Source organism: Homalodisca vitripennis, chromosome 5, assembly GCF_021130785.1.
Source record: "Homalodisca vitripennis isolate AUS2020 chromosome 5, UT_GWSS_2.1, whole genome shotgun sequence".
NCBI classification, from domain to species: Eukaryota; Metazoa; Arthropoda; class Insecta; order Hemiptera; family Cicadellidae; genus Homalodisca; species Homalodisca vitripennis.
In genome coordinates, this window is record NC_060211.1 from 173,924,028 (window position 1) to 173,936,307 (window position 12,280).

General features: G+C 34.7%; 1 protein-coding gene across 1 annotated transcript in view; it reads left to right on the forward strand.

The window, feature by feature from the left end:
- Positions 1-683: 683 nt before the first annotated feature.
- LOC124363739 (low-density lipoprotein receptor-related protein 6) overlaps positions 684-12,280 on the forward strand; it is a 32,987-nt gene continuing 21,390 nt past the window's right edge. Inside the window, exons 1-6 of the mRNA XM_046819000.1 lie at positions 684-693; positions 3,084-3,190; positions 6,384-6,473; positions 7,609-7,728; positions 8,752-8,942; positions 10,640-10,817. Coding sequence (XP_046674956.1) covers positions 684-693; positions 3,084-3,190; positions 6,384-6,473; positions 7,609-7,728; positions 8,752-8,942; positions 10,640-10,817 — 696 coding nt within the window. The remainder of the gene's footprint in view (positions 694-3,083; positions 3,191-6,383; positions 6,474-7,608; positions 7,729-8,751; positions 8,943-10,639; positions 10,818-12,280) is intronic.

A 12,280-nucleotide genomic window follows, 5' to 3' on the forward strand; every position in this document is an offset into this window, starting at 1 on the left:
AGGAAGGAAGGCGTGAACACCGGGCCCGAGGATCTTAAGGATCATAGGGATGTGTGGAAGGAAGGTGTGCTCTAGCTCTAGCCGTGTCTTGTAGGATGGGCGCAGAGGAAGGAAGGCGTGAACACCGGGCCCGAGGATCTTAAGGATCATAGGGATGTGTGGAAGGAAGGTGTGCTCTAGCTCTAGCCGTGTCTTGTAGGATGGGCGCAGAGGAAGGAAGGCGTGAACACCGGGCCCGAGGATCTTAAGGATCATAGGGATGAGTGGAAGAAAGGTGTGCTCTAGCTCTAGCCGTGTCTTGTAGGATGGGCGCAGAGGAAGGAAGGCGTGAACACCGGGCCCGGGCCAGTGAGTAGGTGTGTGGCGGGGGGTGGAGGGGGGAGCGCGGTCTTGTTGCCTCGCTAACAAGTCTGTCCAGCCCATTGCATCTAGCATTCCCAATATAATTATGTACAGTCTCCACTCCGCTCCACACAGGACCGGCGCAGACCGCTCTACGCTCTGTTATTAGAATATTATTCCACCCTTGTTAGCCTCTTGTTTATTTTCCTCAGATTGGTTTGTTTTTGTATCGTTTTTGGATCCGTACAAGAGAGGACGGGTTAGGCCCGCCTGACGCTGGTTGTACAGCGCAAGAGTCGGCCTCTGAAATTGAAAAGTTACTCGTTGCCTGGGATGTGGCCATGGCTGGCGGTACACGCTCCCGATCACCATGTCGTAATATAAACTCTCACAGTAACTATATTTTTGTTATGTTCCAATAAAACTCCTGTAAGTTGAACATTTTTTAAATATTTTGTATCATCACTATTGGTATGCCTGTCGGTTCGCTCTAAGAACAGTGTTGTTTTAGTTTTCAGGCATCAACCATAGTATGATCTGTTTGTTTCAAGACCACTTCTCTTCAGTGTTTTATCTCGTACAAGTTCTCCAGTCGCATCTAAAGGCGGATATCTTATCTAAGCGATTGAGATACAGCGTTTAGATAGCCTAACAACACAAGTTTTCCAAATAAAACGATTTCAAAGTGGTTCTAGAGATGAGGATATCTTTCAGTGACTTATCATTCATTCCAGGAAAGCAAGGACGTCGCTTTATCATAAATTTGAAAAGGGTCACAGTTTTAGCTGTGCTATGTGTATCACCCTTAATTTAATTAGGGTTTAAGATTTAATCAATTGAAAACAGGTGTGATTTTTGTAATAAAAAAAGTAGACGATTAGGTGGTTTAAATTATATATTTTTGTAAAATAACTAAACACTGTTTGCAAAGTAATTACCTACTTTTATAAACATGTTGCCACAAGTAAGTAAATAAATTAAATACTATGTACATTGCAGGATATGTATACTTGTAGTTTATCTTCAAGATATCTAATTTATGAACGCATTTAAGATGGTTTTATGTTGCATTGCACCGTGAATTGTTATTACTAACTGCACATAGGCTGCCTCCTTACGGATTTAATAAACCTATATTTTATATAATATACAGGCGCATAGCTAGGGGAAATCAGACTGTTTTCATCTTAACTTTGATTATGTATCAGTCTATGAGGAGATATTGTATCCAATGGTAAAATCTGTTCCGCTTGAATTGTAGTTGTGCAGTATCTTGCTGCGAACGGAGGAAACAGCGAAATATATAACAGGAAACATGCTGTTTTGAGTAAACTGAAACAACATTAAAAAAATAATTAACATTTTGAATTTAATTCATAAAAATGGGGCAGTAACTTTAAGATAAAAAATTGTTCGTAACTCTAAAAAAAGATTTGATATAGTAGCGCTATTTATGGTATAAAGAATAGAACTAGCTTTACCGAAAAAGGTGTGTGGTGTCTGATACATCAATATAGTCAGCTTCAATTTACCGCTAGGGAACTATTCAATTACTCGTACCAACTGAACAGACTGAAATAAATTGTAAAGTTCATCCACTTTGGCCGATGCTACGTCACAATCACAGATCGCGCTTATAACTCGATGACTAATCTTTTAGACTGCTGGGGAATCGTAAAGTAGATCCACCGTTGGCCATGCTACGTCACAATCATAGATTGCGCTGATCACCCGGGGTTAGTCATTCGAAATCGTAAAGTAGATCCACCGTTGGCCATGCTACGTCACAATCATAGATTGCGCTGATCACCCGGGGTTAATCATTCGAAATCGTTAAAGTACATCCACCGTTGGCCATGCTACGTCACAATCATAGATTGCGCTGATCACCCGGGGTTAATCATTCGAAATTCGTAAAGTACATCCACCGTTGGCCATGCTACGTTACAATCATAGATTGCGCTGATCACCCGGGGTTAATCATTCGAAATCGTAAAGTAGATCCACCGTTGGCCATGCTACGTCACAATCATAGATTGCGCTGATCACCCGGGGTTAATCATTCGAAATCGTAAAGTACATCCACCGTTGGCCATGCTACGTCACAATCATAGATTGCGCTGATCACCCGGGGTTAATCATTCGAATTCGTAAAGTACATCCACCGTTGGCCATGCTACGTTACAATCATAGATTGCTCTGATCACCTGGGGTTAATCATTCGAATTCGTAAAGTACATCCACCGTTGGCCATGCTACGTCACAATCATAGATTGCGCTAATCACCCGGGGTTAATCATTCGAAATCGTAAAGTACATCCACCGTTGGCCATGCTACGTCACAATCATAGATTGCGCTGATCACCCGGGGTTAATCATTCGAATTCGTAAAGTACATCCACCGTTGGCCATGCTACGTCACAATCATAGATTGCTCTGATCACCTGGGGTTAATCATTCGAAATCGTAAGGTACATCCACCGTTGGATGATGCTACGTCACAATAGTAGATCGCGCTCATCACTCGGGGAATAATCATCCGTTTTAGCTACGCAGTAAGTTTGGAAGGCGACGAGCTCTCCGACTACGAGCCTGTAGCGGCGTCTGGCCGGACAAGACAAGACATTACGAGCCGTCCGCACCAATTACTCCGCATGTCTACTGCGGCGCGGGACGCGGGCAAAGGACGCGGGCTTGAAGGGGTATCGGTGACGTGTGTTCACACTTGTGTATTGTTCTAGCTGTCGGACCCTGTGCTATACAAACCCTGAATAGTCGACCGGAAGTCGCCCCCTCACCCCCTCACATCGCATCGTCCGTCATCGATACTCTTCGTGGAGACGGAGATGTGTGCGATTAAATTTTATAGTACACTCTGGACGCTCAGCGTATGGTCAACACGATGTCGATTTCAAAATGGCGGCCGCCATTTTATGACGGCATTACAAAAGTAAAATCTTTTGCTGCATCCAGTGAAGTTTTGGTTTTTGAAATGGGGATAAAATAAGGACTTCGTAAAAGTTTTAGTCTGACGGACGTTGACCCTATTTTCAGTGTTTGGGAGGATGTTTTGACATCAGAGACAATTATAAATAGGTGAAATGGCAGTCTCATTGTCTCATCAGGTGCACAATTGAGTGTACTTCATCTGACTACAATGTATTATGTAATCATGAAAACAATATAAACACAAGTTATTAACTTTGATTTAATTATAATAGGAAATCCCTTTAAGGGCTGAAAGTTTTCCATAGCAATAATTTAAAATTATTTATATGGATAATTGGATAAATTTGGATAAATATGGGTAATGGATAATTCCTATTTTACGAGAAATAGGAATGATCTGTTGCTGATGAAGGGTAAATACACAAGCACGCAAAGTAGCTTTAGGTATCTGGGAATCAAATTGTACAATGCTTTACCTGAACATATAAAAAAATTATCTAGGCCTAGGTTTGAAACCTCCATAAAAACATGTTGCTTAAGAAGTGTATATATAGTGTAAATGAATTTTACAATGCTAGTAATAGTATGCTTCTTTAACTAGTTTTACATGTTATAACTTGTTGACGTTGTTATACACTATTGTAGTGTCCTGACAATAAATGATTTGATTTGATTTGAAATAGCCTCCTCTTGTTTTGAGAGTCAAGAATTGTCATCTTGGCAGTATTACATCACCACTGTTCATCGTGTAACTAGTTGCACACTCATCTGTATTGTTCAGAGAATTCGAGTTTCTCTTTTTACATTTTATAATAATCATGTTGAGTAAAGAAGTACCATAAAGTTTATTATAAATAAAATACGAATTTGACACAAATGTGTCACTAAGTAGGAATCACTTTCTTATCCTGGCATGACTAACCGACTTAATAATTAAGAATAGCAATTAAATTTAATGATGACTAATAAAAAATATAAAACTAATTAAAAATTGATAGATCGATTAAGAGTAACTGGAATTGTAGGCAGTATATCATTCCGCAATCAGAGCATTGTTCAATTCAAATTTAAAATCTTTTGTACTTCTTGCATAGCATATGCCAAAGTAGTTTGTTTCATATAGTGCAATGTTTCAAAGTAAACACTGATAATAACAAGGAAAATGGAATTTGATAGATTAATAATCTAAATACTAAAGACATAATCTTAATTAAAATTTACAATATAGCAGTAACTAATTAATCTTATTTTTCTAACTTCGTTTGAAGAAACATTTGTATTTTAATTATAATTTCAATTTATTTTACTTTCTCCATTTTTTATCTGTTTTAGTTCTTTAGCAACTAAACAGAACCGTTAAAATGTTGGTAGTAAATCAGATGCTTACTCCTAGTAAAAACATCTGAGAGTGCAGTTCAAATTTCACAGTATACTGAAAATAAAGTGCAGTAAACATATCATGCAACTGCCAATCCGGGCTGAACTTCAAACAGCTGAAGAGTCTAGTTGTATCTCCATTCCATCTGTTTACCAGAGATGGACAGTTGGTTATTTATATAACACCAGCTATCTCAACCACACAACATATGGTGCAAGCCTCTGCTGGCTCTGAAATCAATGTTTTTACCATGGCACCGGATCATTTCTTCCATTTTGTCCAGTTTCTCAACTCGGCTCTTGAATATCTGGTCTGAACAGTATTTTAGTTTTTACTATAGGGTTTCATTTGAAATACCCAATGTTTATACTTTATTCTCTTGTAACATTCTGAAAAGTTGTGTAATTTGTCCGTACATGTGAAGTAATAGTATGATTGGATCCAAACATTCAAGCTGCTAAAGTATACATTGCCTCTTATGTTTTGCTAGATCATGCAAAAGGAACAATTGTTCAGAATTAATGTAAACGATGCTGTCAACTTTTTGTTTAAAAATTAGGGTAAATTCCACTAACTTGCATGAAATGAAACACCTGCGTAAAATAAACAATTACCAGTTAAAAATTCAATTTCAGTTATCTCATAAAAATTAATAAAACACACACACACACAAGACAAACTTAAAAATGTACAACTTTCCCTTTTTAACATTGCTAGAATACATTAGCTGTAATGTAAAATCCTCAAGGACTGCAGATTAAATAAAATCTGTAAACCCCTTCCTTTAGTCCGATTTTATAAGTTAACTAGCTCACCAAGAAACTCAGGAAGGAAGGTTAGTAGCTAAATTTAAGGAAAAAATTCAAAATTGAGACAATGTTGTTTTTTAATTTTTTTTTCTGTTTAGGATATGAAGCATAGAAATTGCACCTAATTGCACCTAGTCCTAAAAGGACCTTTATATAATAGGATAGGATAGGTTAAGGTTAGGGAGTAGTGGCCACTTCCCATCGAGATCCATGAGGAAGAATTGAGGCACTAATCTCAAAGACATGTCCCCCTGGAAGAAGGGGAGGCCAGCTCTGAATCAGCCTCTCCAGTCAAAGCAGACAGGGGGTGGCACACCCTTGTTGAGGCTAGCTGGAAGGTATAAACCAGCCAGAAGTGATCCCTGCTGGGTTAGCAGCATCAGTTAGATGATATTTGTTTTTCGTTATTTATTCGTTAGATGACAGATTTCCCCCTATAAACCATTCTTTATTTTTATACCATTTTGTATCCGTTAATGAATGTTTGTGTTAGTAGATTTCATTTGCTCATTTGCGCATATAGAAAATTATTTTGGAGAGAGCTGACACACTGGGCAGTTTAGGAGGTATCAAATACCCTCCAAAACTTGGGGCTCGGGAATCTTCCCCAGGGAAATTGTTGACCTTTAAGACCTCTTAAATGTGTTAAGCTTAAAACGAAGTACTGAGTGCAATTTAAATATTTATATTTCAAAATTTCAGTGTGGGGGAGTTTGAGCCCTCCTTATAATACGTCCATGTTTCTGATAGAAATTACTATGTAGCATCAATTATACGGTTTTGGTGAACTCTAAAAATGCTGTTTTAACATTTATTTATAATATGATTACATTAAATTACAGTGTAATTTAATTGTATGTTTAGTGGTATTTAAAAACAATATATTGATATGTATTTGTTTTGTTTCAGCTTTCCCAAAACTGCTGTTCGTCACCAATAAGGATATCAGGATTGCCAATGTTTCTCGACCATCAAAAGTTGTTACTATTGTTAAGGTATGATCATGTATATCATTTTCACTAACTATTAATCCTCCTTGTGGCAATAATTTAACCCCTTATTGACAGACCTTTTTGTATTGTTTTGTAAGATTCCATGTAAACAAAATTTAAACCATACACACAGTTAGAAATATAATATATCATATTGTATATTATTGTTTTTAGAAAGAAAAATTTGACTATGTAAAATTAATTATTTATAAAAATATTCATTATTTTTATTGTTTGTGCATACATTTATATAAAACAAACGGTAGATTGTGCTTTGAAATTTTAATAATTTTGAAAAAAAATTTGAGGTAGACATGAGTTATAGAAAATTTGATATAAGCTCTAAAAATATATTTAAGATTAGTTTGCATTATGTAGAAAAATACAAAAGCTAGGAATAGTTTGGTGTTAACAGATGTCATGATAAACTAATTTTTGAGGTTTGTTAATAAGTGTTTTTCATTTGTCAAATTTGAAAGTGTGAATTGATGGTGTTTTTTTTCAGCTTGGTGTTTTAAAGGGGTGGTAACTCTCTGTCAAAACACTGATATGGAAACCTATTCATTACCTCTCTTCTTACTTCCATTTCCAGTTTATTTATACGACAAAGCTTCATATTTATAATTTTGTTTAACTTCAACTTAACCAATTTAAGTTGCATGAGATCTGTTTAATTGTAAGTTAATAAAGTGAACATATTTTCACACAAAATGAAAAATAAACTGGGTCATATTAATACGTTATTTGAGTTTTCAAAGTAAGTAGGAAGTAAAGTCTTTTTTAAATTTGATGTTTCCTATTATATCATCTGAATAATAATATGATATAATAATAGTCTGCAAGCTCTTTTTATTTTTAACTCAAGCTAGAACACTGTAAACTCTTTAAATGTTGTTACTTCATAAAATATTATTTGGTTACTGCTCTTTTGTATTTAAATTTATATACAGCTATCTGCAGTAGAATTTTTATTTATTTTGCAAGCTACTTTAGACTTATTTGTGTTAAATAGTAGTAAAAAATTATAAAAGCCTATTTTTGTAACACTACCAACATATCACATATTTAGTGAGAATGACTGAAAGTTCCTAGTACGTACATTCTCAGTCACTACAGCAGATACAAATGTTGTTTGTAGGATATTGAGGAAGGGGCCGCAGTGGACTACTATTATGCCGGATCTCGGATCTGCTGGACAGATCGGGGACTGGAGATGATCCAGTGTGTTACGTACAATGGCTCAGAAGCGTACAATAGGGTAAGTCACCAGCTTTGGTCATTAATAATTTAATCAATTAACACGTTGACTGCTGCAGACACCTCAAATCTTGCTGGCAAATAGTATTGTACAGTAATAAAATATTTTGGAATATTCAGTTAATTTAATTAATCTTTATATATATTTATTTCTTGTGTCGGTGTGTATGTCACTGAACTCCTCCTGAACGACTGGACCGATTTTGACAAAATTTTGTGTGTGTGTTGAAGGGGATTTGAGAACGGTTTAAATTCACATTAAAAATTTTTTTACTTAATTTTTAATTTTTAAGTGGTTGTTCATTTTGGAATGTTTAACATTGGATCTGGCAGACTGCGCTATGACATGTAATACAAAGTGAACTGATACTTAACAGCTGTTAATAATTTCAGCTGAATTTCATCAAAGAGGCAGAAACATTTGTTTACATTTAAATTCGAGAATATTAAATTATTGTAAAGTAAAGATCAGTAGTGTAATGCAGAGTGCAACGACGAAGTTATCTAATTTTAAATTTATTTATTAATTTTAGATTCCACCAATGATCAATAGACCTATTGCACTGGCAATACTATTTAAACGCTGTTATAAAAACTATCTTATTGTAAAAAGCTATGAATGTTTGCATATAAGGTAATTGAACCTGGTTAGATCGAAAGTAAAATAAAAAAAGCTAAAAGAAGACTCTTTATGATCGAAGTTGGTTTTCGTTGGTATACATTTTCTTAATCGGGGTACAAGGCAAATTCAACAATAATGCTGGAAATATCCCTTTCGTATTATTGTTGTATGATGATGCAGCTTATGCAATGCCAAAATTCTTGAATTTATGTGCTCAAAATTCAGTATAATTAAATTCAACTGAAATTTTATTGTGTAATGAAGAATTTGTTTGGAGTCACTACCAATGTCCTTGGATCTCACTGAGTCATATTGGATAATCTCCAGTTTAATTAAAACAATAAATTGTTTGTAATCCATATCTTGAGTGCAGTCTTGATTGATGTTGAGTACTAATGTCAGGTCGAGGTGGTAACGTCTGGACTGATAACTCCTGATGGTCTGGCGTGCGACTGGCTCACCAAGAAATTGTACTGGACGGATGGGGAAACCAACAGGGTGGAGGTGGCAACACTGGACGGCAAACTACGCAAGGTGCTGTTCTGGGACGACATCGACCAACCACGGGCCATTGCTGTCGTCCCCATGGACAGGTCAGTGTCACAGTAAATATTGAATTTTGATGTCTTAAGAATTCATTATTGAGAATCATTGCTAAGCAGAGCAACATATGACGAATGAGAAAATAATGTGACTTGATAATTATTGGTCCAGTTATTTAAACCATTCAATAAGATTGCCATTTGATCATCCTGTAGTTAGTGTTTGAGTTGATAAATTACGGGTTGACTATTTTGTTTACCTGAGTCAACAACCGGGAACAGTCTGTTAACCAGGTACTAAAAATTGAGGTATCTCAATGAAATTTGGAACGAAGAAATATTACAAGGTTTTCCATACAGTCTGTCAATGTTGAAGTCAATCTGACAGAGTTAAGTGCCTAATTATGCTTATCGCCTTTTGTTAAATTTGTTGACCCAACTGACGAAAACATTTTGATCAGGCTCTAAGAATTTTCACATCTCAATGAAACTCAGAATAAAGAAATGTATAAGATTGTCTATACTGTCTGTCATTTGGACAAAGATATCTCAATTTTTAGTACCTATCTTATTGCCGGTTTTTGACCCAGGTCAACAAGTGCAACCGACATTAAAATGCATAAAAACTCTGACCGACTTCAAATTTACGTACGGTGTAGAAAATCTTGTAATGTTTGTTGCAAGTTTCATTGGGTACTTCAATTTTAGTACTCAATCAACAGATTATTGTTGGTTGTTGACCCGGGTCAACAATTGTAACAGCTGGTAATATGCATAAATAGGCACTTTGTTCGATTTCCTTAAATTTACGTATGGTGTAGTAAATCTGGTTATATTTATTTTTTCCAAGTTTCAGTGAGATATCTCAATTTTTGGTACTCAGTCAACAGATTATTGTTGGTTGTTGACCCGGATCAACAAAATAGAAATTCCAATAAATTGCAACGTTGGTATTCTGATAACTCAGTAGAATTGAGTACGGAAAAACAAACCTAATGAAATTAAAAGAATCTTTATGGGTACTCCACCTGGACAATGACTTATTTATTCATCAATGATTTGTCTGTCAACATTTTTTTGGTCAATCACAAGCTCCCTGTTTTGGACTTTATGTCCTAAAAGTCTGATTTATCTCTGTATGACTTGTTTGTTTTTGTAAAACTCTAATCCTTATTGAAAGCAATGAGGGTTTATTAACTTCTTAGCGAAAATGATTCAGCATTGCATTACACACTGAAAATTTAAGAAAGTGCGGTAGGAATCGAAAAAGAGTATATGTCGAAGAGAATCCTGAAATATTATAGATAATCATGAATATACAATTCTGATATACTATATGAATAAGTCTATACTATTATGACTATAACACCTAGCGTTGTTGTAAATAAATAAATCTTAGACAGTGCGAAACATTTTTGACATTCGCCAATAAAATCCTGTACTTTTTATCATGTGAAACAGTTCTATATAAAAAGGACCTCAAAGGTTTACTAAATAAATAGTTATGTTCCCATTTGAATCAAACGTGTTTTGTTACCCTATTCATTTCGAAGAAGCCTTGTATCTTATGCCAATAGGAATTAATTATAATCGCATCGTATTCTTCCCCATAACATCTTCTAATGTTTCTTGATATTTACAATTTTATTTTTACAAGTTGTATTACATTATAACATCACAGTATATTTGAAGTAAGCAGGTAAATTGTTGTTAGTAATTGTGGATAACCTGTTGTGTTTTGCATGCAGCCTAGTGTTCTGGACTGACTGGGGAGAGGTGCCAAAGATCGAGAGGGCAGGGATGAACGGAGATCCTACCACAAGGAAAGTCATTGTCAACAGCAACATATTCTGGCCCAACGGACTGACAGTTGATTACGACCAAAGGCGGATCTATTGGCTCGACGGAAGGCTACATTTCATTGAGGTATCACGTTTTTGTTACTTTTAGAATGGTTTGCTAAATTCTGTGAACAAACTTGTGAGAGGTTGTTTTTTTTTGGCCAAATAAATGTTGTGTTTGAGAAGTGTAAAATAAAATGTGGAAATTTGGACAAAAATAATATCTACTACTTCCTGGACTCGTTCACCTGTAACAATTGATTTAATCTAACTGTACTCCAATTGCAGAAGAAATCTAATGGAAAATAAATTGGTAGTTAAATTTAATCATCATAACTATTCAAGATTATCAGTCCAAGCCAACAGTGAAGTGTAAAAACCTTAAAAATCAGTTTATCATTATACTCTTGTTACCAGTGTAAAAACCAGTTTCTGTCTTGTTCACAGAAATAATAATTACATTTTAAAAATTATTTTATTGAATATTTTTTGTTGATTATTAAATTGTTCTTCATATGCAGCTTTTCCGAATACATGTTTATTTTTCAAGTATTAGTTTTAAAACTCAATCAATCTGATTTATACGTCATATGTAACAAATATCAATCAATATCATGGTGTCTTTTTAAATAAAAAAAAATATTTTGTATTAATGTATCGTGAAGTTTTTTGCTATTTTTTGTTGAACTATCCAAATGCAAACTGTTTTTTTTTTTTGTATTTATGTATATATTGCATTGGCTTTTTGGGCATGCTATTAGTTTTCTTAAGCCCTCATTATAAAATGTCCTTAAATTTTGCTTCAAATGCCACTCCTCAAATGATAAAAATATTTTTTGTCTGTTTTTCCTGTTTTCAGAAATGGTATCTTAAAGAGCTGTGAACAAATGTATAATAAACTAGAAACAAAAACCGAAAGGATTACGGATTACATTAAGTTTGATTTTTTTATAATTATATTCAAAATGACTAGGCCAAAATATTATTCTCCATATCCTTACAAAGTACAATCTAACATAATGTGATAATTGCAATAATGCATATATTCACAACGATTTTATGAAGTTATTTAAATCGCATAACATAAAAATGAAAAACGTGTTTATTAACGAGGTGGAGTCATAATAGATATTAATTTAAAATTACTGGCAACGCTGAGTTAAAAACATGGACCGTTCCTTAAAGTATAGATCCACTTTTGAAACATTCTAAAGTAAAGCCCACCTGTTACTGTACACATGATATTGATTTTGTGAAAAGTGTGGGCGAGATAATATAATGGCAGTACAATAATATATTTGATAGGATTATCTAGTAAGCTGCTATTTTAATGTTATCAGAAAGATAAGTAATGGTTTAGCTGTGTTATTTGAACTTCAAGTATATACCGGTGAAATAAACAATCTGAAATTATAGGATTTAGTTATTTTTCATCGAAAATCTTAGCTAGCTTACCACAGTACAAATTTTAATGCCATCTCATTGATTGTATTTTATGGCATTGTGGACTACTGAAAATTTTAAAATCTTGATTGTGTGTAGACAATT